The sequence below is a fragment of the Chiloscyllium plagiosum genome, unplaced genomic scaffold (genome assembly GCF_004010195.1).
Source record: "Chiloscyllium plagiosum isolate BGI_BamShark_2017 unplaced genomic scaffold, ASM401019v2 scaf_2783, whole genome shotgun sequence".
Taxonomy (NCBI): domain Eukaryota; kingdom Metazoa; phylum Chordata; class Chondrichthyes; order Orectolobiformes; family Hemiscylliidae; genus Chiloscyllium; species Chiloscyllium plagiosum.
In genome coordinates, this window is record NW_025212856.1 from 1,058 (window position 1) to 29,000 (window position 27,943).

Consider the following 27,943-nt stretch of genomic DNA (forward strand, 5'->3'; position numbering starts at 1 on the left):
TCACTGCGGGATAAATATGTAACGTTGACTTACTTCTCCGTCTTCTTCCTATAGTAGCACAGGTAATATGCGACACTGGTTAAGAAAGCCACGACCATTAATGTCACCAGGATTCCAATAATCATGGCATCCCTATTCAGGGCTTTGGACTCCCCATGACGATCTGAAAAATACAGCATATCAAGTCACACAGGAATGGGTGCGCTGTTAAAACCCTTGCTTTTGCCATTAAATCACTCCCAGGACTTTGGTCTCTCACTGGTCCCATGACTGACCTCTTCCAGTTGAGCACCCCCTTCCCAACTCTTAGTGTCTCCCCATAGTGCACCCCTCACTCGCCCCACATTAGCAGCTTTGCCTTTAACATGCATGCACCCCATACTCTGTTATTCCCAACCTAAACCCATTCAGAAGCCCCCCCAATCTCCGTTTCCTCATTTAAGACTCCATTTCTTTCCAACACATGATCTCTATTGGCTTGCTGTGATACTTGCTTGTTGTCAGTATTCTGGGATCATTCTTCAAGCAGTTATTGAGAGGCAATGAAAGAGTCCTCAGGCAGTGAATGATGGGAGTCTTTTGGACATGGAAGATACATATTTGGCAATGAATGACACAACACTTTGAATGTAATTGGGACAGACCTACCTCTGATGAGCATAAAACTGTGATTTAAGCTGTGTGATTTACATATATTTAAATATCATTTGTTTTGATTTTGGAATTTGGAATTTTGAAGCAGTGGCATATGGGTTTTCTGTGTGTCTGAAGAGGATGAATGATTAACTTGTAAGTACTTTTGTAGCCATGTGATGTCTTTTTTTTTAAAAAAAAGGTCTGATAGAGAGCTAGTTTTGGAGTAACAGGTATGTGTTTACATCGGGAGTGGGGTTTACGAGTGAACTATGTAAACAGTGAAACAATGAAGTGTATTAATTTTCAGAGAGAAGACTGCGTTTGCTGGTATTGACACACGCTGGTACTGTGCCACCTCAAGTCACACATGTGCAAGTTCCAGGGGGATGTGGTGGGCTGGGGGAAGGGAAGAGGTAAAGACGACTCCGGGGAGAGGAAGGAAGCTTGGAGGAGATCAGGATCTGGAAGAGAACTGCATTGGGGGTGGGGTTAGGGTGGGGCAGGAGAGAGGTGGGATAAAAAAATAGAACTGGGATGGGGATGGGGAGAGAGCCAGGGAGGGGGGAAGGAAATAGAGCAGGGTTGGGGAAGGGGACAGCTGGAAGGGGTGAGGGAGGGGACCAGGGACAAAGAGCAGAAGAGAGTGGGTAGGGGTAAGAAGGCCGAGGGGAGCATGGAAGGGAGATGGGGTGGGGGGGTGTCCTGTCTCCTCGGCCCTCCTGTGCCACCTCCTCCTGTATCCTGGTCTCTGCTCACACTAACATCTCCTGGGTTCTGGTTTCACCTTGTTGACTCCCCCTGCCCCAACCTTGCCTCCTGCACCCTTTACATTTCACAGTCTGGGAGTCCCTCACAATCCTGCATCAACATCCCTTTCCCCACCACTAACACCTGGTGCAAAACCACAGGCCCTTCCCTACAGTTTTGGTGTCAGTAAACATTGCCTTTATTTGGTTGGTGGAAACACACCCATAGATTTTGGGGGAAATAAATAATTCCAACTGGGCAGATCTTCAAAAGGCTGATGCTGGATGTGAGGAAGGGAGAGGATAGTTTAGAATTGTCAAAAAATAGCTGACCTCAGTGTAAAGGGTTTAAACATTCTAGATTCTAAATGTTTGGTTAAAACCTTGAAGGGGTTATGCGAAGCTGAGAAAATCTAAGCTCAGTTACATGACAAACCAAAGAAGAGACCATCAGACTCTCAAGACTATCGGATTACCAAGAATTGAGTCAAACCCAGTGTGTGAAAGAGAAGGGATTTCTCTTTGCTATTTGAGTACTGCAAAGGAGTGTTTTTTGTACTGATGGGATTGTATTTTTACCCTGCATTTCAAAACCTTTAAACATATGTTCCAGGCAAATGGCTTGGTTTATTCAATCTTATCTCCATTTCTTTTGTGTCGTAAAATTCTGTTTTCTTGCTGAACCTGAGTCTGGAGGTTTGTATTTCAGTGAGAACCCACCTTGCTAAAACCAAAAACAAAATGTGAACCATCGATTACAGTCCAGTCATAAGTTCAGCTGGGATCACAACAGCAACAGGAAATGGAGAGTGTGTAGTAAATAGCAACGAGATGTGAGCTAAACAATGAGAATTGATGTACAGTGGAATATGGAATACCACTAATTGGGGATAGTCATTTATGGAGTATAGATAATGTGATATATCAACAAAGAAATGCAATAATGTGGCATTTATTAAGATAGAGAAAGGAGGTGCAGTGGAATTTGAGGATGATCAACTGGGTAGAGTGAAATACGGGGGGAGGGGAGGGAGGAAGGTGGGGTGCAGTTATTGCCCAGTAGAGTAGAGTGGGATAAAGGAAGACGAAAGTGGGTACAGAATAGGGCAAGTGGAACAGAGTCAGTACAAAGAGGGGCGCAGTAGGATTTGGAGAACACAGTATCGGGTAAAGTTTGACAGAGAAAGCACCAAGTGTGAATTACGTATTCTTTTAACCAGCACAACCGATGTGGATGTAATAAAATATCTCATTCCAGAAATGATGGGTCAGAAAGTTCCTGTGAGTGAAAGTCACGGACAAACGGGAGGTCACTTGCCAGCCTACGGTTTGCAGGTAGGTTACACCTGTGTTAAAAGAGCAATGTTCCCCCGGCCTGCCTTAAACTCTTGCCCGTCACCCTCACTCATATTGAATAATCAATGCCCCGGTAAGATTCAGTTGGACAGTGGTTGTGCCCTTGACAAGGTTCATACCTGCAGAATGACTCTCTTTGGCAATCGCTGGAAACACTGTTCAGGAAGAAAATGGTAAAAACGTCAGAGCAAGATCCTTTACAACAGCTCCCTCTCCCACCACGTCACATTAGAAGCTGCCTTACTTTAGTTTTTGTCCTATACCTCTTCCCCCAGTCTAATCAGGGTGTCAGCTGTAAGGCTGATGGGGTAGCGTTACCATCTCTGCTGGGTTCAGGCCGACACTTCCCTGTAAGATTAGATGTGCGCACTGCGCAGATTTGCAGACTTTCAGGTGTTGATGTTAATAACGGGGGTCCCCATTTCTCCTCCCAGGTTATTATAAATGGTCTCACAGGCGAGGGCTTCACTGTATCCTGGCTAACATTTACCCCTTTACCAATGTCACTGAAATGTGGTCTGTTTCTTTAATGGCTGGTGGGATCTTCCTGTGTATAACTTGACCGCTGTTTCTTTGACGGCTCAACAGCAATTACGCTTAAAGACAAAACTTCAATCTCTGAAGGAAACCTCCTGGGATTGTGAAAGTTAACATTGAAATTCAATTATCCATTTATGACATTGTTCTCCTGACTGTTTGCCCCTTCCTAATGAGGGCTTATGTTCGAAACATCGACCTTCCTGCTCCTCGGATGCTGCCTGACCGGCTGTGCTTTTCCAGCACCACACTTTTTGCCTCTGATCTCCAGCACCTGCAGTCCTTACTTTCTCCTATTTAGTAGAATCGCAGAACCCCTACAGTGTGGAACCAGGCCCTTCGGCCCAACAAGTCCACACCGACTCTCTGAAGAGTAACTCAGCCAGACCCATTCCCCTACATTTACCTCTGGCTAATGCACCAAACCTACACATCTCTGAGCACTATGGGCAGTTTAGCACGGCCAATTCACCTAACCTGCATGCCTTCGGATTGTGGGAGGAAACCGGAGTACCCAGAGGAAACCCACACAGGAGAATGTGCAAACTCCACACAGACAGTTGCCCGATGCTGGAATCGAACCGGGATCCCTGGCGCTGTGAGGCAGCAGTGCTAACCACTGAGCCACCGTGACCACCCAATTTGCCCCTTGGGTTGGTCACATCACCCGAAGCTGCTATCCCTGTCAGCTGTCACTCCACAGGATGCCAATGTGTACTGTACATCATTGGCTGTTCCTTACACATTATTTAACCAGACGTTCATCACAGTCTATGCCAACCTTATAGTCATGCCAACCTGTAGCCCCCCTCTCCACCAACCTGCGCCAACAAGGGCTCACTGTTTAAACATAAGGGATTGATGTCTTTTGTGTCAGAGATGGGCCAAATGCTTTTCTCTCCGAGGATTGAGAACCTTTGGAGCTCTCAACGCAATGGAGACAGTCCGCTCGAATACTTTTAAGTCAAATTCTTCACAAACAAGGGGCTGCAAGGATATCAGCAGAAGACAGGAGTGTGGTATAATCAGATCAGGTGGGACAGGCTCAAGGGGCCTACTCCTAAGTGTACTCGGTTTTAACAAGACTAGATGCAGACCCAAAGACACCCTATCTAATCCCACCTCCCTGCAGCTTGAGGTGTCGATCAAGGTATTTTCGAAAACGGGTTTCGAGACTCTGTCTCCATCGGCAAGCCGGGCAGTGACATCCAGACACCCACCACCCTCTGTGTAAAAAAGCTTTTCCTCATGTCCCCTCTCTAATCCTGCTTGAATCTACCAACCCTGGTTTTTCTGAAGTCTCTGCCAAGGGAAATAGGTTCTTCTTGTCCCCTCTACCTCTACCCCTCCCAGTGTTGTGTACCTCAATCATGTCACCCCTCAGCCTTTTGTCTCCTCCAAGAAAAAAATGACCCCAACCTCTCCAACCTCCCCCTCCCCGCAACCACTCTCCAGCCCCTGGCAAAACGCTCGTCAACCTATGCTCCCTCTCCAGATTAATTACTGTAACGTTGTGACCAGAACTGCACACAATACACCAGCCGTGACCTCACCAGTGCCTTACACTAATTCTAACAGGGCTGGACACACTGGATGTTGGGTGGGGAGTCTAAAAGCACAGTCACAGTTTCTGGATAGACAGTAGGTCATTTCAAACTTCACTCAGAGGGTCTGGAGTCCTGTGCAGAGTTTCGGTCATGGGACCAAAATCAGTTAAGGATACACTTACGCTGGAAACTGTACAGCAGAGGTTTACTAACTTGATCCTTGGGATGAGGAGGTTGCCCTGTGATGTGGAGATGGGAAAGTCTCTGGGGTTTAGAAGGGGGGGAGGGGGGGGGGGGGGTGATCTCATTGAGAAAATGAGAATTCTCAGAATTGACTGTAAGAGATTGTCCCCACTCTCCCCGGTGCTCCATGTTAATATGTCCATGGCCAGGTCTGGGCACAGGGCTGAAGGTACTGGAGCATGGGAGTGGCATGGTGGCTCAGTGGTTAGCACTGCTACTTCACAGCACCAGGGACCCGGGTTCGATTCCAGCCTCAGGTGACTGTCTGTGCGGAGTTTGCATGTTCTGTTCCGGTTTCTTCCCCACAATCCAAAGATGTGCGGGTTAGGTGGAATGGCCATGCTACATTGTCCGGCAGTGTCCAGGGATGTGGAGGCTTGGTGGGTTAGCCAGAAATAAAATACAGGGATGGGGTTGGTCTGGGTGAGATGCTCTTCAGACGGTCAGAAGGGATCCGATGGACCGATTGGCCTGCTTCCACAACGTAGGGATTCTACGGTTCAAAGCAGAGCATTTGTCACCCATTCCCTAATTGAGTTAAAGGGCAACCAGGCAGGTTTCCTGTAGGACATTAGTGAGTCAGATGGGGGTTTCCAGACAATTGACAAGGTCATCATTCAACCTTTTAATTCCAGGCTTAATTTTTAAAATTGAATTCAAATTCCACCATCTGCCATGGCAGGATTTGAACCCATGTTCCCAGAACATCACTTGGGTTTTTAGATTAACAGCTCAGCGATGATACCATTCGGTTATTTCCCTCACCATGATGCCAGACAGTAATCTAGCCTTCAGCACTGTACCCAGAGCCGGGCATGGGATCGTCACATTTAACACTCATTCTGGTCTGAGAGAGATTAGACCGGACTCCACCCCTGGATCACAACTCTTTCATAAGCTAAAGGGTCTCTTACCTTCTCCTTCGTCGAACCTGTTGTTTTCTTTTGCTGCTGGCAGCAAGTGCAAACAGAAAACAAAAATTGAACTCAGAACCGTGCGAGCAATAACAAATCTGTGGGTGCAACTTGACATGTGTTTCAGCAACATCTTGTTTCTTAAATTCTCGTCTTTCACATCCTCACCCGTTTCCTAACATCCTTCGACCCCACAACCACAACCAACCAACCTCCAACCTCCCCCCCTCCACACACTCACACACACATGCACTGATAGACACACACAGACACAGACACGCACACACTTACAAACGTACACATACACACGGATACACACACACTCTTTGTAATTCAGGCTTCTGACCATCCCAAATTTTAATCGCTCCGTCCCTGGGCAACTATGCCTGAGCCGTAAACTCTGGAATCTGCTCCTTTAATCATTCTCTCTGCCTCTCTCAGAATTGTCTCTGTAGAAGTCTTCCTTTCTGAAATTGAAGAGAACTACACTGACATTTCCTCTGTAATCCTCATCAATAAGCTCCAACGTCACCTCAATGCTTTGCTGCCAAACTAGATGTTGGAGCCACTCTGCCATAGAATCCAGGAGCAACAGCAATCTGTATATTAGCCTTCACAATAGCTTTATCCTGAGCAGGGATCACATCATCCTTGGCAGAGCTTTTGCATATAATCTCACCTGTTGTACCCAGTAGCCCTCTTATGTGAGATGTTCTCGGGCTGCTCTCAAAAGGGGGGAGGTTCCTGTGGTTTCAGCATTCCGATAGGGTGGTTTGACCAGAGGTGAGCTTTCAACCTCTCGGTTTAGTGAACAAACGGGTGGGCTCCGTCACTGAGACAGCAGCAATGAGAGTGTCTCGGAAAGCGTCTGAGAGGGTCTTGGAATCAGACGCTTGTGAGTTTGAGTCCCACTCCTCGGACCTACACAGACAATCCAGGCTGACTACTCTCAAAGCAGGCTTTGGCCCTACTGGAGATGCTGTCTCTCAGATAGGACTGTTAGAATCGCTACAGTGTGGGAGCAGGCCATTCAGCCCATTGAGTCCACACCAATGCTCCGAAGAGCATCCCATTCAGACCACCACTGCCCCACAACCCCACCTCTTCTATACCTATAACCCTGCATTTCCCATGACTAACTCACCTAAGCCTGCACATCCCTGAGCACTATGGGGAATTTAGCACGGCCAATCCACCCTGAGCTGCACATCTTTGGACTTTGGGAGGAAACCGGAGCACCCGGAGGAAACCCACGCAGACACGGGGAGAATGTGCAAACTCCACACAGACCCAGTCGCCTGAGGGTGGGATCGAACCCGGGTCCCTGGAGCTAACCACTGAGCCAGCGCGCCATCCACTGACCTTAGAACCCTGGACAGTCAACATGATGTAAGTGGCCCATTGGACTTCCCTCACAGGAGCAGGGACTGGTCCAATCTTTACGGAACCACCAATTTTTTACAGTGCCTAGTGCCAATCTCCTGTCTTCCCCCAAATCCCTACACAGCATTCCGATCCAAATAACCAACCAATATCCTCTTGAAGGCCAGACTGCTGTATTTCAATATGGTTACCATCACTCCCTATGCTAAACAAACACCGCACTATAGTTCCACGCCGAAGAGGAGTTGGATCACATGCACATTGTAAATTCTGCTCCCATTCTGTAGGTGGTGTCAAACCCGCTGGGTTCTAACGCTTCCTGTTTCAATTGAATTTAACTTCCCTCGGTGACTGTAGTTGGATTTGAACTCGTGTCTCTTGGAGGTGGGGGTGGCTGAGGGGGGTTAGGCCGGTGACATAGCCGCGATGCCACTTGTCCAATCAGGGGAATGAGCCTACCTTTCACGCGGATGAATCTGACAGCTGACTTGGTGTTGTAGTTGAAATCGTAGACAGTGCACGTGTATTCCCCTTCATCCTCCTTTGTCACGGTGGGGAGGGTGTACAGGTTACTGAGATCCCCTCGTGTTAAATACCCCTCACCTTTGAGGGGCTTCCCCTGAAAATAAGATCCACAAGTTCATACAGCACTGAGAACCGCTTGTGTTAAATACCCCTTGTGAGTGGATTACTAAGACCACCTTGTGTTAAATACCCCCTGTGAGGGAGTTACTGAGAACCCCTCGTGTTAAATACCCCCTGTGAGAGTGTTACTGAGAACCCCTCGTGTTAAATACCCCCTGTGAGGGGTGTTACTAAGATTCCCTCGTGTTAAATACCCCCTGTGAGGGTGTTACTGAGATCCCCTCATGTTAAATACCCCCTGTGAGGGGTGTTACTGAGATCCCCTCATGTTAAATACCCCACGTGAGGGGCATTACTGAGATCCCCTCATGTTAAATACCCCTTGTGAGGGTGTTACTGAGATCCCTTGTGAGGGGGTTACTGAGATCCCCTCGTGTTAAATACCCCACGTGAGGGGCATTACTGAGAACCCCTCGTGTTTAATACCCCACGTGAGGGTGTTACTGAGATCCCCTTGTGTTAAATACCCCCTGTGAGGGTGTTACTGAGATCATCTTGTGTTAAATACCCCCTGTGAGGGTGTTACTGAGATCCCCTCGTGTTAAATACCCCCTGTGAGGGTGGTGTTACTGAGATCCCCTCGTGTTAAATACCCCCTGTGAGGGTGTTACTGAGATCCCCTGGTGTTAAATACCCCCTGTGAGGGTGTTACTGAGATCCCCTCGTGTTAAATACCCTGTGGCTGGGGTGTGGGGCGGTGTTAAGATAAAGTTTATCTAAACCGCCACAAGGACAGGGTGAGACTGGATTGAGATTAAAATCTCAGGGGGAGTACAGGATGAATGCATGTCCGTAAGCCTGAACCCCAACCTGAACTCTGAACCCTGACATCAACCCAGTCCCAGGCCCAACTCCAAAGCCCGTTCCAACCCAGACCGTCTGCCCCCCCCCCCCCACCCCCAGCAGCTGGGTGAGTGAGTCTGTGGTTTCTGGTGTTTGGTAGGTTCAGGCCAGGGGGATGGGGAGAGTGCACGTGTGTGGCTGTATCCTCTACAGCAGAATTTCCACCAAACAGCAGATTTCCATCTGCCAGGAGAACAGTTAGCAACGCCGTGACCAATGGCAAGAACAGTTCGAACTCAGCCTCCCGCAGTACAGCAATCCTAGAATCCCTGCAGTGTGGAAACAGGCCATTTGGCCCAACAAATCCACACCAACTCTCTGAAGAGTAAGCCACCCAGACCCATTCCCCCGACCCTATATTTACCACTGACTAATGTATCTAACCTACACATCCCTGCACACGATGGGCAATTTAGCACGGCCAATCCACCCAAACCCACGCTTCTTTGGACTGTGGGACACGGGGGAGAATGCGCAAACTCCACACAGACAGTCGCCGGAGGCTGGAATCGAACCCGGGTCCCTGGCGCCGTGAGGCAGCAGTGCTGACCACTGTGCCACCATGCCGCTCCAGGCAGCTTCACTGAGTCGGGTGATCAATGGAGGTTTGCCTGCGCCTCGTTCCAGACTCACGTCTTTCTCCCAGAGGTATTCTGCTGGTGAAGGGTTGGTGTCAGCCATGCAGTTCAGAGTGACGGTATCGCCCTCTCTGATCGTACCAGCGGGCGGCTCCACCTCAATCGTGACCGACTCCACTGGGTCTGTACGTGGGAAAAGGGAGGGAGAGACACAGAGAGAGAGAGAGATGCTTATGGCTCAGGAGAAAGGAAGACCTGCATTTCTGTAGCGCCTTTCAGGACACCTTGAGTGCTTCACAGCCAATGGGATTACGTTTAAAGAGCTGTCACTGCTGAAATGTACAGTCAATATGTGCACGAGCCCTGTGAGCATGGCCAGACAGCACAAACAGACAGACTAGGGCCATTCAGCCCCTCCAAACTGCTCCACCTTTTGATGGGGTCAGGGTTAGACTGGCAGTGACCTCAGCTCTGCAATTCCATTGACCTCCCAGCTTGTCTGTCTTGTCAACCAGGACAGCAGCCAACTCCATCTTAATTATAGAACCAGCCTCCGCTGCTCTCTCTGGAAGAGAATTCAACAGACGCAAAACCCTCAGAGAGAACACACATTTCCTCATCTCTGTCTTAAACGGGCGACCTCATTTCTTTTTCATCGGTGCCCCCTTATTCTCATTTCTCAAGCACCCTTTCGGCCCCACTTTGTCAAGCTGTTTCAGGAAGGTCACTTATTCTTGCACACTAATGGAGACAGGCTCATCCCGCCTTACCTCTCTTTGCAAGGTAAACCCCCTCGTCCCCGAAATTAGTTGAGCGAACAATTCTCTAAATTGCTTTGTACGCAATTTATGTTCTTCCTTAAATAAAGGAACCAACACTGTGCACAGTACATCAGAGGTAGTCTCAGCAGGTCCTTGCACAATTATAGCAACACTTCCTTACCTTACCTTTCTGTTCCTCTTGCAATGAGGGTCAAGGCATCTCTTTCCTGAAAACACTCTTTCTACCTGCCAACCAACCTTTGGTGATCCATATACTAGATCACCCAGATCCCTCTGCACATTATTGAAATAATATGCGGCTTTACAAGTAGACAGGTTCACATTTTCCCACATGCGACTGCATCTGCCATATTTCTCCCACCTTCTTGAACCCATCTATATCCCTCTGTAGACCCTTTTGACACCTCACTGTCCTGCCTATCCACATCTCATCAGCTAATTTAGCATCCATACATCTACCACCTTTGTCAGATCGTTGATAAATTTTTCTGCTTGTGATTTCCAGTGAGAAATAGATTAGATTAGATTACTAACAGTGTGGAAACAGGCCCTTCAGCCCAACAAGTCCACACTGACCCCTACATTTACCCCTTCACCTAACACTACAGGCAAATTAGCATGGCCAATTATCCTAACCTGCACATTTTTGGACTGTGGGAGAAAACCAGAGCACCCAGAGGAAACCCACATAGACACAGGGAGAATGTGCAAACTCCACACAGACAGTCGCCTGAGGCGGGAATTGAACCCGGGTCTCTGGCGCTGTGAGCCACCGTGCCACCCACTTTTAGAGCACCTTTAGAAGAGACGAGAACAATAAGAGAATAGGTCGACTATATGTAAGTTTATAAACTCAGGAGGGGTAAAGATAAAGTGAATGGTAGGTCTCTTTTCCATCGGGTGGGGCATTTTAAGATCGGGGCATATTTTTAAGGTCAGAGGAGAAAGATTTAACGAAGACATGGGGGCAATTGTTTTACACAGAGAGTGGTTTGTGTGTGGAATGAACTTCCAAAGGAAGTGGTGAATGGGGGCTGAGTTACAACCTTTAAAAGACATTTGTAGAAAACCGTGATGAAAAATTATTTGCAGGGATGTGGGTCAGGAGCAAGCAGCTGGGACTAGTTTAATTTGGGATTATGGACTGATTGGACCGAAGGGTCTGCTTCCATGTCCTATGACTCCGTGACTAACTCTCCTGCTCCCTCTAGAAACTGTGGCCGTGGGATCTGGGTTTTAATGCCTCACCTGAAAAGTGGCCTGTCTAACAGTGCAGCACCCCCTGAGTACTGCAGCTGGAATACCAGCCTGGGGTTAGCTTTGAACCCAGGACTACCTGACTCATAAACCAATGGGGCTTGGGCTGCTAGAGATAAACCTTCCTCTGCCTGCTTCAGTTACAAAATGCTGTGGCAGTAACTTCAGAAATATTTGATTGTGAAGCAGTGAGTCTATCCCAAGCTCGTGATGAGAGTTGGAAAATACTTCCCCCTTATCGACAAATCAGCGTTAAATCGGGAAAGTTGGATTGATGATCCCGGTGTTTGGAAGAGTGAGGCTCATTGACGAGATGTCATTAGCCAACGTCACATTTGGGGTTTAATAAATTGGGAATTATAAAAATGATGGGAGCGATGCACATAGAGTTACAGTGAACCTTCAACGCAGAAACAGTCCCACTTAATGCTTGAGTTCTCCATTTGAATTTATTCTCAACCCACTTTCGTGTAACCCTCTGGGAAGGGAGAAAACAAAAAATAAGGGAAACTTGTAACTGTGACCCATACTGTTTGAACCACCTTGTGCACTTCAACATGGACCAATATATTACTATTTCCAAGTATTTTTTGATTTTTGTTTTAAATTGCCTTTTCCCTCTGGGTTGCCAGCACATTCTTTCAGACCTCGAAAATATTTACCAAAATTCTCCTGAGGTTTCCAATAGGAAACAAGTCCCTGCTTTTTGTCAGAAAGTATAGTAAGCGCTTCACACTCCCTCCAACCTAGAAAGATCAGAAATGGGTTTGTTCACCAGTCTAAAACAGTGATCATTGGACTGCCAAGTAAGACTCAGTGCTGAAGTAATGCAGCCTCCTGCCCACGACCTTTGCCTGATTTTTCAGCATCTCTCTAAATCAGCTCAAGAAGCTTTTTATTTTGAAGTGTTTGTACTTTCGACGGTGCATCGATCCATCTTAATCTATTTTGGCGATGCCAGCCTACAGGCAAGGTCAGATTGCAGGCTTGCTATTGTAAGATGATGCAGCACCGCCATCAACTGGCTGGAAAGGAGAATGACAGAGGAGGGATTGCACGTGAATGAAAGAGATCACACAGGGCAGATATCCAACATGAGATCCAAACATTCTGATAAGCCCTGCAGTGCCTGTAAAGAGCACCCACATGCTTCTTCAACAGTTCCAAGGACTTTCAACCCCACCCCCCCACCCACCCCCCCGGCACTCAATCCAGCGCCCAGTTGGTGTGATCACTCTGTGAGATGAATATCTTTCCTTCTGGCCTGAAGACTTGAGGTTCTCAAACCCCAGGAACGATGAATAAGATTGTGAGGCCATCAATGAGTCTAGATTTCATTTTGCTAAATGCGCAGGGTGGAAGAGAGATCGTTCATGGCGAGGATCTGAGGAGTAAAGGGGAGTGTATCTGGTGGTGGTGGGGGGGGGGGGGGGGTGCATTGGGGGTAATGATGATAGAAATATTGAAAGTGAAGCTAGCTGTGAGACTGACTCCCAAAACATCACTCCCTCTACCGCCTCCCAATTTTTTTTGGGGGGTATCATTTTTTGGATTTAATGTTCTGTGTTTGATATGTAATCAGTTAGAAAGAGACCTGTTATTTTTCCCTTCAAATTTTCTCACAGCCCCCAACACGTTTTAAAGAGACAGGCAACTTCCAATCCAACACAGGTATACATGGACCAATCAGGTTCAGAACTCAAAGTCCTGGAATTAATACAGAATCATAGAGATGTACAGTCTAACTCATCCAGGGCTGACCAGATATCCTGAATTAATCTAATCCCATTTGCCAGCATTTAGCCCATATCTCTCTCAGCACTTCCAGATTCATATACCCATCCAGATGCCTTTTAAGTGCTGTAATTGTATCAGCCTCCACCCCTTCCTCTGGCAGCTTGTTCCATACCTGCACCTCTGTGTGAAAAAGTCGCCCTTTACGTCCCTTTAACATTTTTCCCCTCTCACCTTAAACCTATGCCCTCAAGTTCTAGACTCCCCCACTCTGGAGACAAGGCCTCTGTCTATTTACCCTATCCGTGCCCCTCATGATTTTATAAACGTCTATAAGGTCACCCCTCAGCCTCCAAATCTCCAGGGAAAACAGTCCCAGCCTGTTCAGCCTCTCCCTATAGATCAAACTCTCCAACCCTGGCAACATCCTTGTAAATCTTTTCTGAACTCTGAGTTTCACAACATCCTCACCACTGCAGGGAGACTAATACTAAATTGGATGCAGTCTTCTGAAATGTCCTGGACAGCTGCAACATGACCTCCCGACTCCTATACTCAATGCTCTGACCAATAATGGAAAGCACAACATACTTTTTCTTCACTATCCTATCTACCTGCGACTCCACTTTCAAGGAGCTATGAACCTGCACTCCAAGGTCTTTTTCTTCAGCAACACTCCTCAGGACCTTATCATTAAGTGTATAAGTCCTGCTAAGATTTGGTTTCCCAAAATGCAGCACCTCACATTTACCTCAATTAAACTCCTCGGCCCATTGGCCCATCTGATCAAGATCTGTTATGCTAGTTTCATCTCCACGTGGTGCATCCCTGTCTATCTTTTGTTACAGGCAATTTAAAAAATTTCGAGATATACAAGATATTCAAGAAACTTCAAGGGCGGACAGTGTGAGCTCTTTTCCTCAGATGGCAATGGCTAGCACAAAGGGACATAGCTTTATATTATGGGGTGATAGATATAGGACAGATATCAGGGGTAGTTTCTTTACTCAGAGAGTAGTAGGGGCGTGGAATGCACCTCCTGCAACAGGAATAGACTCACCAACTTTAAGGGCATTTAAATGGTCATTGGATAGGCATATGGACGAGAATGGAATAATGTAGGTTAGATGGGCTTCAGATTGGTCCCACAGGTCGGCACAACATTGAGGGCCGAAGGGCCTCTATTACACTGTAATGTTCTATATTCTTTATACTTTATTCGTTAAAAAAATCATAAAAATATATGCACAGTCATAAACATATTTGGTTCTGTGCAGCATTACACATCACCAGTGGGGGAATGGGAGTACACAGGAGTGAAGGAAGGAAGAGAGGGGTGTATGGGGGAGAACAGGTCATTGGTCAGACAATGTTGTTGAATAACAGGTAGTGGGGGAGTTGTTGGTTGCTGTGTAAATAACAAATGGAAACAGTATTCATATCTGCACAAGGGCTATTGCTGAGGAAAGGAGGTGATCTAGCAAAGCTTGTCATCTTGCACGCATCAGGACAGACACAAGAATGCCAAATTTCAAAAATGGAACAACAACTCAGCAATGCTGAGTTACATGCACTCAGATTCAGATTGATCGGGGTGTTGCAATGGAGAGTGAACCGTGTAAGAATTTTTGAACTTCAAGAAAGCCGTGCCCTGGATTTTCAGCCTGCATACAATCTTGTTCCCTTCAAAATGTGGTATTCTTGCATGGACCCTGATGAGTGCAAGGTGAAAAACGCTGACAGCGTGTCTCCTTTTACAGCAATACTCAAGTTCGACCAAGCAAACATCGTCACAAAGAGTTCAGAAGTTCAGAGTCGATACTTACAATGCACGTCTATGGTGACGGGTTCAGATCTCTGTGTGGCATTTCCTTCTTTGAAAGGATAAACCACTTCACAGAAGAATTTGGCTTTCATATCAGCCTTGATCACTGTATGATACAGTGTCGACTCGATTGTGTAAAGTCCAGTGTTCTGATTCTTCAGGATGTGAAGTTTGTTCTGGGTCTCTGGAAATACCGAAGTGCAATTTTTAAATAAAATCAGGAAAGCACGAAGAAAATACCAATAAAAAGCAGATAGAACTGCACTACGTTTGGATCATGAAAGGTGCAGTTAATTCTCAAATGTAACTTTAATCATGATTTGGAAGAGGAAGCCCTCAATCGATCCGAATCTGATCCCATAGAGGATTAGATTCTAATCCTCAACGTTATACGGTATGAATTCAGTATAAGAAATGGGAGCAGGAGCAGTCTATTCGGCCCATCACGTACATTCTACCATTCGGTACGATCATGGGTGATCTTCTGCTCAGCTCCACTTGGTTCCTTAAAAATCTGACTTGACCTTAAATGTATTCAACGATGCGTAATCCACAACCCTCCGGGGGAGGTAACTACAAAAACTCAGAACCACCGGAGCAAAGAGTTTTCTCAGCCCTGAGCGCTCAAGCCCTTACCCAGCAGCTGCCCTCCCCCCAAAACTTCCCAGCTTCTAAATTCTCCAGCCTGTAGTAACACTTCTCAGTGTTTACTTTGTGAAGTCCCTTCAGAATCTCAATGCCTCTCATTGGGAATCACCTCTTCCAGAGGATATGGGCCCAATTCACTCAGCCTTTTAAACAGCTCTCTCACCCCAGAGACCTCTGCGCTCCTGCTTCCTGTGCATATCTTTCCTTTAACACAGAAACCACTACGGAATGCAGAGACGTGCTTTGCCTGTCACACACATCTCCAGATGCATAATCCGCTCCAACGTTAATGACCCAATTCCTTTCTTGAGAGCCCGTGCCTCCACCACCATGACAGTCAGTCAATGCTGGGAGGTGGGAGCCGGTGGGTCTGTCCACTCCGTGTGGGAACAGCTCCCCCAGTTTCCGAAGCCGATGTCGCGGGGAGGACTTTGACTAGGCTAGATCTGCCATCAGCGTGTCTAAAGGTGGAGGTGCCGGTGTGTCGGACTGGGGTGGACAGCATTAAAAATCACACAACGCCAGGTTATAGTCCAACGGGTTGATCTGGAATCACTAGCTTTCGAAGCGCTGCTCCTTCGTCAGGTAGTGTGCGTAAGGCCAGAGAAGCTGGAGATGGGTCCATCTGCCTGCTTTTATTCAGCAGACTGAGCTGGCCCATCTCAGTGGTTAAGAACCAACCACTTTGACAAGAGCCGAGTCCAGGTAAGGACAACAGGTTTCAACTCCTGAAGAATACAAGTGAATCCTGCTGGATCTCCTTTTAAAGAATGAGAATCTGACAGATTTGCCTTCTCCGTTACTGCAGGAGCTATGTTTTCACAGTTACGATCAGATCCCAATCCTCCAGCTGCCAGGACACTTTTTTGAATGGCCATTCCTTGGATTATTAATCCAAACGGTCAGGCAGCATCCGAGGAGCTGGAGAGTTGAAGGTTCGAGCGTAAGTTCTTCATCAGGCCCAGGACTCGCATGGCCTCCTTCACTGACAAATTCTAGGCACCCGACGCCTGGAGGAAGAACGCCTTGGGATCAATGTGGATTTCACCAGTTTCCTCATCTCCCACCCCCACCTTATTCCAGACAGCCCTCCAACTCAGCACCGCCCCCTTGAACTATCCTACCTGTCCATCTTCCTTTCCACCTGTCCGTTCTACCCTCCACTCTGACCTACCACCATCACCGCTCAACTTCATCTACCTATCGCATTTCCAGCTACCCTTCCTCCAGCCCCCACCCCCTCCCATTTCTCTCTCAGCTCCCTTGGGCCACCACTCCATTCCTGATGAAGGGCTGATGCTCAAAACGTTGACTCTCCTGCTCCTCGGATGCTGCCTGACCGGCTGTGCTTTTCCAGCACCACACCTTTTGACTCTGATCTCCAGCATCTGCAGTCCTCACTATCTCCTTATTAATCCAGACATCAGTTCGTGGATCAGTCCGTAATGCAGAGTGACAGCAACAATTTAATTAATGTACCAGTTGAGGTCATCATAAGGCTCATGTCATCTCGCCCAGGACATGGTCACCCTCAGGTTAAACCACCAGCAATCAACTGTCTCTCAAAGAATCCCTACAGTGGGGAAACAGGCATTCGGCCCATCAAGTTCACACTGACCCTCTGAAGAGCATCCCGCCCAGACCCACCTTGTCCCTGTAACCCTGCATTTTCCAGGGCTAACGCACTGAGCCTGCACACCCCCTGCACACTACGGACAATCCACCCAACCTTGAGCTGAGGAAAAAAACCAGAGGAAACCCACGCAAACAGAGGGAGAACACGCAACCTCAACCCAGACAGCTGCCCGAGGCTGGAATCGAACCCAGGTCCCCAGCACTGAGACGTAGCAGAGCTAACCACTAAGTCAGTGTGCTGCCCACTATTCTCAGTAATGAGAGAACATCCCTATGGTCTTCTGGGACTACAATGACTTTACCTGTAACTGTTAAATTATACAACCTCCACCAGGGTTTACCCAGTTGAACTAAAGGGTTAACTCGCTACCTTAGGTTGGTGCACAGTGGTAGTCACATTAATCACAAACATTTTGGAATTTGTTGTCTGTCTTATCCAGATGAGTTACCTGATACTGCAATCCCTGAAGTACATTTTAATTTGCATTCCCCGCATAGTTCAGGGAAGGAGCGGCCTGCCCTTGGAAACATAACACACAAAGTTTGGACAAACTACAGTGTTTGCATTTCCTCCAAGGCTCCCTCTGTTGGCTTGCCTAGCCTGCTGGAAAGTAGTGCTTACGTTTCTAGCCACCCAGGAGTAGGATCGAGTCCTACAGCAGGGACAGGAGCTCAGCTTTGAGAGTTTTAATCTGGACCCAGAGTTCTGAGGTGGGGGGTAATGGGATGCATACCTGTGACCAGCATGCTGTCAGATTCTCGTTTCCACTGGTTCATCCATGCCCTGTAGTCAGGATGTGGCACCCATTGAATGGCTCTTCCAGCAAGCTGGTGGGCTGAATGGCCTCCTTCTGTAAGCATGTACCAACCATACAACTCCACTGCTACCCCGATCTAGTTGATTCTTAAATAGATGCCGAAATGGCTTTTATGGTCAATATTCTCTCTAATTTCTATACAATACAATATAGTACAGCACAGGAACAGGCCCTTCGGCCCACTCAACCTGCGCCGATTTCTAACCCTTGTTTTAGACCTGCTACTTAGTGCCCGTGTGCAGTTTCTAAGCCTCTGTTCGCTCATGGTAAACGCCACAATGTTGCTAACATAAGTGCTTCCACCATCTCCACTGCCAGTGCATTCCAGGCACTCAGCACACTCTGCGCGAAAAGGTTTCCCCACACTTCACCCCTCAACGTTTCCGCCTTCACCTTGACCCTGTGCCCTCTTGTAGTTGACCTTTCCGTCCTGGGGAGAAAGCCTCTGACTATCCACCCTATCTAAGCCTCTCATGGTTTTGTAGACCTCTATCAGATCACCCCCTCAGCATCTGTCTTTCCAGTGAAAACAATCTGAGTTTATCAACCTCTCCACATAACTAAAACTCTCCAAACCAGGCAACGTCTTGGCAAACCTTCTCTGCACCCTCTCCAAAGCATCCAGGTCCTTCTGGTAGTGTGGCGACCGGAACTGCGTGCAATATTCCAAATGAGGCTTAACTAAACTTTGGTACAGCTGTAACACAACTGGCCAACTTTTATATTCAATACCCCAGCCAAAGAGGGCAAGCTGTATGCCTTCCTGAACACCTTATCCACCTGTGTCACCGCTTTCAGGGATCCATGGACCTGTACACCCAGAGCCCTCTGTGTGTCAATGCTGCCATTTTTTGTTCCATTCTCAACTGAATTTGATCTTCCAAAATACATCACTTCACATCTGTCCAGATTAAACTCTATCTGCCATTTCTCTGGCCAAATCTACCTGGATCAACCACATCTCAATTAGTCTGGAGTCACATGTAGTCCAGATGGGGTAAGGATGGCAGATTCCCTTCCCTGAAGGAGATTAATGAACCAGATAGGTTTTTACAACAATTGGCAATCTTTCCACGTTAGCCATGGGCCTTACCTTATAACTGAATCCGAATTTCACCATCTGCTATGGTGCGATTCACCCCATAGACCCCAGAACATGCCCAGGGATTCTAGTTTACTAGCGCCTGTTAACTCCTTCCCAAAGATGCTGCCTGACCTGCCAAGCTTTTCCAGAATCCTTAGTTTATTTGAACATTTATCAGACATTCCTTGATTACAACCTCATGTCCAAAAATTAAAAGTCACACAACATGAGGTTATAGCCCAACAGGTTTGTTTGGAAGCACTATAAACGATAGCCTGGCACTGTTTGACTTTTAACTTTGTCCATCCCAGTCCAACACTGGCACTTCCACATCACGAATCTCATCCAATGCAGACCATCTCGATATTGCCGTGTGTGGGAGCTTGCTGTGCACAATTCAGCTGTTCCACAATACGGCAACCCTTCAATCAGTACTCACTTGGCGGGAGAGTGCTTTGGGAGTAGGCCGTGTGTTCACGAAAGGTGCTATATAAATTTCTACCCTTGGAGCATTTTACCACATACAAGTGTGAGTTTGTTGTTGTTCCAGCCTAGTGCTCACAACATCGAAGTGTTCAAAGTGCATTTCTTAAGCCCAGTCGAGCAGAATGTGACATTCCCCTGTTAGTCAAATATTATCGGTAAACATTTAGGAAGCCGGGGCAAAACCTGTGTTGTTGCGGAACACTCCCGCAGTGAGTCACCGCAGGATTCCTCTTTCACGGGCATGAAGGAGATACGACACAGCATGCTCCTCAGGTAACAGGCCCGCTCCTGTGCTGCAACTGGAGAAAGTTACCGAGGGAACTAAAACCCATTTCGCCATCGCCGCGGCAACCGGAGCCTCCTCGGCCCTTCCTCCATTACACTGTCACAGCTCTGTCTGGAATGTACCAGAAAATGTACAATGGAAATGCGAGCAGGTTCAGGGCCGTTCCCTGTTCGCTTACTTTAGGGGCTGCTTCCTAAATGCTCTTGGACTCCAGCTCAGGTTGTTATCCCAAGCTTGTAATGCCTGACATGGCAAGGCAACATAGGATGTGAGCCCACTGACCAGACCAACTTCTATTGCCCATTTCTAATGAAATTGGGTATGCTAAAGAGGCCCGATCTGTAGGAGGTTTGGTGGGTTGGGAGGAGACAATGGAGGGACAAAGATTAGATTACCTACAGAATGGACACAGGGCCCAAAGTGCCAATAAGTCCACACTGACCCTCCTAAGGATAATGCAGCCAGACCCATTCCCCTAACCTATATTTACCCCTGACTAATGCACCTAACACTGTGGGACAATTTAGCATGGCCAATTCACTTGGCCTGCACATCCTTTGGAGTGTGGGAGGAAACCGGAGCACCCGGAGGAAACCCACGCAGACACGGGGAGAATGTGCAGACTCCACACAGACAGTCACCCAAGGTGGGAATCGAACCCGGGTCCCTGGCACTATGAGGCAGCAGTGCTAACCACTGAGCCACCGTGCAGCCCCAAAGGGATGAGCCCTAAGGAGGGACTGAAAAGGAAAGGCAGCGTTGGATCCACAGGTATCTCACCGTTTCCATTGGCAAACATCACTTTGCCATTTTTATACCAGGTAATGTTACCGACAGGATAGCCATCCTTTGCGACACACTTCCCAATCTGTGGAAAAAGAGACATAAAGTTGAAGGCAGGCGGTGGAAAAATGTATTATTCAGCGTCAGATTGGGCTGATCAAGGTGAGAAAGGTCAGCCAAGGGGAATGGGGAGCTTTTATTCAACTTGCTAAGGAGGCAACCTCCGTTAGATCCATTTGTCTGATCAATCAGCATTTATGGCCCATCCCCAGGTTCCCTTACGAAGGTGGTGATGAGCTTCTTGCGTCCTTGCAGTCTGTGTCTTTATTATTTTAAAAATATACTTCACCCATAAAAAAAACTCTTTGTATTTGTCACAAGTGCAGTTTGATTCTGGACAGTTGCATATCAAGTAAACAAGCAAACATTGGAGTTTGACTCTACTCCAACAAACCAATGACCTCTCTTACACATACAAGAGTATATTTACATGCATTGAGGCCCTAGGAGGGTCCGCTAACTGAATTGACCCCCATTTACCTTCAGCAGGAAGCCATCAGACAGTGGTCTTTCCCCACAGCCCCTTGGCAGCAGCTGCTCCAAGCTTTAGTGCCTCCCTCAGCACGTAGTCCTGAACAGTGGGATGTGCCAGTTTGCAACATCCGGTCTGGGTCAACTCCTTGTTCTGGAAGACCGACAGGTTTTGGGCATCTTTCACCGAGTTAATGGTGCAGTTTCTGTGCGGCAGGTAGACTCACAATATGATTAGGGAGGGAGTCCCAGGATTTGGACCCAACGACAATGAAGGAACGGCAGAATATTTCCAAGTCAGGTTGATGAGTGGTTGGGAGGGGAACTTGCTTGTGTTGGTGTTCCCATGCATCTGCCGCCCTTGTCCTTCTCGACGGAAGTGGGTTTAGGAGGTGCTGTCTAAGGAGGCTTGGAGAATTTCTGCAGTGCATCCTATAGATGGTATTCACTGCTGTTGCATGTCATTGGTGGAGGGAGTGAATATTTGTGGATGTGGTGCCAATCAAGTGGGCTGCTTTGTCTTGGATGGTGTTGAGCTTCTTGAGTGTTGTTGGAACTGCGCTTACCCAGGCAAGTAGGGTGTATTCCAATACACTCTTGACTTGTGCCTTTTTGATAGATGGTGGACAAACTCTGGGGAGTCAGGAAATGAGAGACTTCCTGTTGGATTCCTAGCTTCTGACCTGCTCTTTCAGCTTTGATTGCGGGTCTGGCTCAGTTTCTGGTCAATGGTAACCCCCAGGATGCACTGCTCTTGCATCCTTCATAATTGATTCCAATATTTTTCCAACAAAAGGTGTTGGCTAATCGGTCGAGAGTTAACCACTTTTTGCCTCCCTCCCTTTTTGTCATACTCTCAGCTTTCCAATCCTTGGGTACTTTTCCAGAATCCACCTTTCTGCCTTTAACTCCAATAGATTGCCTAACTTTGCTCCTTTAGCATGTGCTTTACTTGCCATATGTTAGCTCAAACCTAGATGTTGTCCAAGTATTCCTGTTTTTAGACAGGGACTGCTTCAGTACCTGAGGAGTTGCGAATGGTAACTGAACATTGTGCAATCATCGATGAACATCCCCACCTCTGACCTTATGGTGGAGGGAAAGTCATCGATGAAACAACTGAAGATGGTTGGGCCGAGGATTCTACACTGAGGAACTCTTGCAGAGACGAGATGGCTGATCTCCAGCAATAAAAACCACCTTCCTTTGTGCCAGGATTGACACCTCAGCTTCAGGTATGCCTGCTGCACTCTCCGTTGAACCAGAGTTGAGGACAATTGTTTCAGTGGGTGATACGCTGGACCATAAAGTCAGAGATTGTGCTGGATTACAGTTCTGCTGCTGTTAATGTCAATTACCACATCGCTGTCTGGTGGCTCAGTCTTGAGTTGCTAGATCTATTCGATTTCCATCTTATTTATCACGGTGAATGGCTGAAGAACATAATGGAGGGTATCCTCAATGTGAAGAAGGGTATGTAACAATCTGCAGAATGTTACCTTACTCATTTGGCTCTGTGACATCATGAGGTCCAGCGTCAATATTGAGGACCCGCTCCTGACTGTATACCTTTTTTGCTCACTTGGTTGATGCCAACAATCCATGCAGTTTAATTCCTTTGAGATAGCAGTTTGACATAACATTCATGGTTTGCTCAGTTAAGCATATTGCTATGGGTCTGGAGTCATGTGCAGGCCAGATCTGGTAAAGACATAAGCTTGCTGCTCTGAAGGAATCAGATGGGTTTGTTTCAACAATCAACAAAGGTCTCAAGGTTATCATTAAACTCTTAATTCCAGATTTCTATTGAATTCAAATATTGTGGTCTGCCATGGTAGGATTAATTATTGCATTAATTAATAAATCATTATTACCTCGGAATGTCTTCCTACAGTAGAAGTCAAGTAGCTTTTTGTCAGCTGAGGCTGGATAGGCGATTCTGCAAATTAACATAGTTCTGTTAACCTTTGTCAGAAGGAAGTCTGTCACAGTTACTCACCACACTTCCACAACTCACAAATATCTTATGGTTAATAGAAAACTGACTGCAGATGTTTTTCCTGTCTCTATATCCATTGATCTATATAACATTCTACATCTGTCTATCCACAGTCGATTAGATGCTCCCTTCCTGGACTCCACCTCCTCAATCTGTTTGTACTTCAATCAATCAATCTATCCACCAATTTATTAATTATTGATCAATCCTTCCATCTAATACTCCGTGTCCCTCCATCCTTTTGCCCTTCTGTCTCCCTATCATCCATCAATTTATTTACAGATTAATCACTTTGACTAAGGGTTTGTGTCTGTCTGATGGTCCATACGTCTATCGCTCAATGTATCCATCGTAGAAACTACCTCTGAGGACCAAAGGAACTCACAAAGAGTTTGAAGTAACGGTCAAATATGTTGCAGAAGGAACTGACTGTGGGGAGTGTTGAGCTGGGATTTCATTGTCCAAAGTCAGATTGGTGGATGAAGTTTTTGCTAAGATGCTTTCTGTTTAATATTTTTTGGAAGACTTACGTTTTGGGGGATTTTGAAAACAAGAAGTTGATTTCAGGTTTTGTTGATCTACCTGGTGTGGTTTCCACCTGAATGTTCACTGTGTATATTAGAGATTCATTTCCTGCCTGGAAGTCACATGAATGGTGACTGGTGATACCTATTTACTTTACCATAGACCCTTCCTGGTTTGGAAGAGATTGGCTTTAAGGAGCAAGAGGCTTGGAAGAATGCTTGCTTTTCCTTTTGGTTCAGTTGATGCGAAATTTGCTAAGATTTGACTGAGGCAGAGGGAAGCCTTCTACAAACATGATATCCGATGGATCATCCTCATTTCTAAAAAGAATCCCCTCTCAGTTCAAGAAAGTCTATTGGAAAGAGCGATTGAAAGACTGTCTCAAGATTGCAACTTCTGAGCAATTGTGTCTGCTAAGACTTCGGGCCTAACCATGAATTAGAGCAACATATTATGGAATATACTACTGTTCCGTCCTTTTATCTTCCAGAGGGACTCACTATTCAAATAGCGTGCAGCTATTTCTACACCTACTTTAACGTCCAAATTCCCAAATGATAATACCATATTATACAGTGTTATCACAATGGCAATACAAGGAAGCAAAGCCAAACTGTGCCAACCTGCCTTTGTGAAACCTTCGCTCACTCGATTAGATCATAAATGATCCACAATACCATCCATAATGTTTTGTAATAATTTGATGTTTCCAATTGTTTGGCTCAACAAAAAAAATCGGTCACAGCTATAGCGTTTTCAACGGATCCCTCAGCCTTTGGAGATCTGAAAATAAATTGAAGGAGCTCCTTGTGTATGGGAAAAGGACTTAAAGATTGGCAGAGATGTATGAAGCTATTAAAGGGTTTTCAATTAATCAGCGTCATAGTCAAGGAGTCATACAACACAGAAATAGACCCTTCAATCCAACTCCGTCCATGTCGATCAGATATCCTAAATCAATCTATTCCCATTTGCCAGCACTTGGCCCATATCCCTCTAAATCCTACTCATATACCCTCCAGATGCCTTTGACATGCTGTAATTGTACCAGCCTCCACCACTTCCTCTGGCAGCTCATTCCATACACGCACCACCGTCTGAGTTCAAACGTTGTCCTTTTGGTCCCTTTTAAATCTTTCCCTTTTCACCCTAAAACTATGCCCTCTCGTTTTGGACTTCTCCACCCTAGGAAAAAGATTTTGGCTATTCACCCTATCCATGCCCCTCAGAATTTTACAAACCTCTTTAAGGTCACCCCTCGGACCTTGGTGCTCCATGGAAAATAGCCCCAGCCTGTTCAGCCTCTCGCTGTAACTCAAGCCCTCCAACCTTGGCAAGATCCTTGTAAATCTTTTCTGCAATCTTTAAAATTTTTCAACATCCTTCCCATAGCAAGGCAGCCAGAATTGTCGGCAGTGTTCCAAAAGTGGCCTCACCAACCATCATATGAAGTCCCAACTCATACACTCAGTGTACTGACCAGTGAAGGTAGGTGTACTAATTGACTTCCTTACCACTATCTACATGTGACGCAACTTTTAAAGAATTGTGCACCTCTCGGGTCTTTTTATTCAACCTCACTCCCCAGTGCCCTACCAATAACTGTCCACGTCCTGCCCTGGTTTGCCTGATCAGATCGCAACACGCTATCCCTCATAACAAGCAGGCGCTGTACTCACTGAAGACCGAGACATTGGTCACCGAGAAGGTCTCCAATCCTTCCTCCACCACTCCGCATTTGAACAGTCCTTGATCCTCAATGCCCACCGATCGGATCAGCAGGGTCCCACCGCCCAGCATCTGAAAGTGACTCTCATTGCTCTGCACCTCATCTCCCTTTATCCTGGCAATCTCCTTCCATGGCTTCATGGAGCAAGTTTTCTGGGGGATTAGAAGCACGCAACGAGAGGTCAAGGTCGCCCGCTAGAAATCCGACCATCGAAATAGCAGCTCGAAGGATCACAACAACAACAACTTGCATTGATATATCACCCTTAGCATAGCAAGGTCTTCTACAGGCCCTTAACACAGGAGCGGCCATCGCCAAATCTTGACACGGAGCCACATTAGGAGATATTAGAGTAAAAGAGGTAAGTTTTATATTATTTTTAATTTACCCTTTTGGACAGTTCTGGTAGACCACGTGGCCCAGAGGTAGGGACATTACCACTGCATCTCAAGTGCCTACTCTCTAAAGGAGAAGAGGTCCATGGGTGCCAAATGCATAGGCAGCAACCCAGCTGCATGAACGGATCTCTGAAACAAGGATGGGGCAGCCAAGTATAATGTCCCCAGGAGTTCTTCTGATTTCACGCTCAGTATTTGCAACCAGACCCTCTGTGAAACAGAGAGAGCGCCTTTTACAAATCTGGGACTTCCCAAAGCCTCGTGTCGAGACTTTGTAGTGATTGATACAACTGAGTGGCTTGGCAGGCCATATCAGAGGGCAGAGTCAAACACATTGCTGTAGGTCTGGAGTCACGTGTAGGCCCGACCAGATGAGGGTGCCAGATCTCTTTCCCTAAAGGACACCAGACAGGCTTTTCCATCAATTGACAATAGTTTCATGACCATCATTAGACTCTTAATTCCAGGTATTTTTAATTGAATTCTAGTTCCACCATCTGATATGGTGGGATTCAAGCCCAGCTCTCCAGAACATTAGCTAAGTTTCTGGGTTAATAGTCCAGTGACAATACCATTAGGTTATTGCCTAACCTTACAGCCAAATCAGTACTTCTAAAAATGTTTTTAAAACGTCATTCATGGGATGTAGGCATTGCTGGCTGGGCCAGCATTTATTGGCCTTCCCAGGGTGAGCGTGAACTACCTTCTTCAACCACTGCTGTCTGTGTGCTGTAGAGACACTCAGGAAGGAAGTACCAAGATTTTGGTCCATTGAAAGTGAAGGGACATGAGGATGGTGAGAGTCTTCAGGGCTGCTTGCAGGTAGTAGTGTTCCCACATACCTGCTGCCATTGTCCTTCTCGATGGAAGAGGGCGTAGAACTGGAAGTTTCTGTCGAAACAGTGGATTTCTGCAGGGCATCTTGTCAATGGTACACACTACTGCTACTGAGTGTTGGTGGTGGAGGGAGTGGATGTTTGCCAATCAAGCTTTGTCCTGAATGGTGTCAAGCTTCTTGAGTCTTGTTGGAGCTGCACCCATCCAGGCAAGTGGGAAGTATTCCATCACACTCCTGACTTGTGCCTTGTAGATGGTGGACAGGCTTTGGGGAGTATGGGGTGAGTTACTCACTGCAGTATTCCTATTCTGACCTACTCTTGTAGCCATAGTATTTGTATAGCTAGTCCATTTGAGTTTTTTGTCAATGGCAACACCAAACTATTAGTCATGAAGGCTTCATTGGTGGCAATGCCATTGAATGTCAAGGTTAGATTCTCTCTGCTTGGACATGGTCACTGTTGTGTGAACGCTCCGTGACACTTGTAAACCAAAACTTGGATATTATCTGTGTCTTGCTGCATATGGACATGAGCTGATTCAGCACCTGAGGAGTCGCGGATGGTGCTGAACACTGTGCAATAATCAGCAAACATCCCCACATCTGACCTTCTGATGGAGGGAAGGCCATTGACGAAGCAGCTGAAGATGGCTGGGCCTAGGACCCTACCCTGAGTAACTCCTGCAGAGCAATAGTCAAAGTGTACAATGTGGAATAATTTTTTGACACCACGAGATCCCACACGCTCTGGTTATGATGTCCCAGCAGTCACAGTTTAAAGGACAAACATTAGCCGGCATAAGGAGGAAAATCCCCCATTCACTTTTGAAATAATTGCCATGTAGTCTTCCAAATTCCCTTATGAAGGTGGAGAGAGTTTAATATCTCATCCGAAAGCTCTTTGGACACTGCAGCACTCCCACAGCACGGCACAGGAAGTGAGAGCTTTGATTTTGGGCTCAAGTCCTGGGAGTGGGGCTGAAACCTTCTGATTCAGGAATGAGGATGCATTATTACTGAGTGTAAGCTTAAAGTAAGCAAGTACAGCAAAGTGTTCACCTCCAAACACTGCCCTTGAGCAATACCTAGCATCAAGAACCACCCAGAAAGACACTTACCAGAAGCCATCGACTTATTGCTTTATTCTTTCCATGAGG

General features: G+C 46.8%; 1 protein-coding gene across 1 annotated transcript; it reads right to left on the reverse strand.

Annotated features, from left to right (window-relative positions):
• Positions 1–27,937, reverse strand: LOC122547490 (CD166 antigen-like). The gene is made up of 10 exons (XM_043686103.1): positions 27,905–27,937; positions 25,501–25,702; positions 23,172–23,236; positions 20,764–20,851; positions 15,028–15,210; positions 9,484–9,611; positions 7,822–7,981; positions 5,980–6,015; positions 2,858–2,893; positions 1–163 (listed from the first exon to the last, which is right to left on the reverse strand). Exons 2-10 carry the CDS (start codon positions 25,688–25,690, stop codon positions 30–32), a joined length of 1,020 nt encoding a protein of 339 aa, XP_043542038.1. The 5' UTR covers positions 25,691–25,702; positions 27,905–27,937; the 3' UTR covers positions 1–29.
• Between the last annotated feature and the right edge of the window lie 6 nt (positions 27,938–27,943).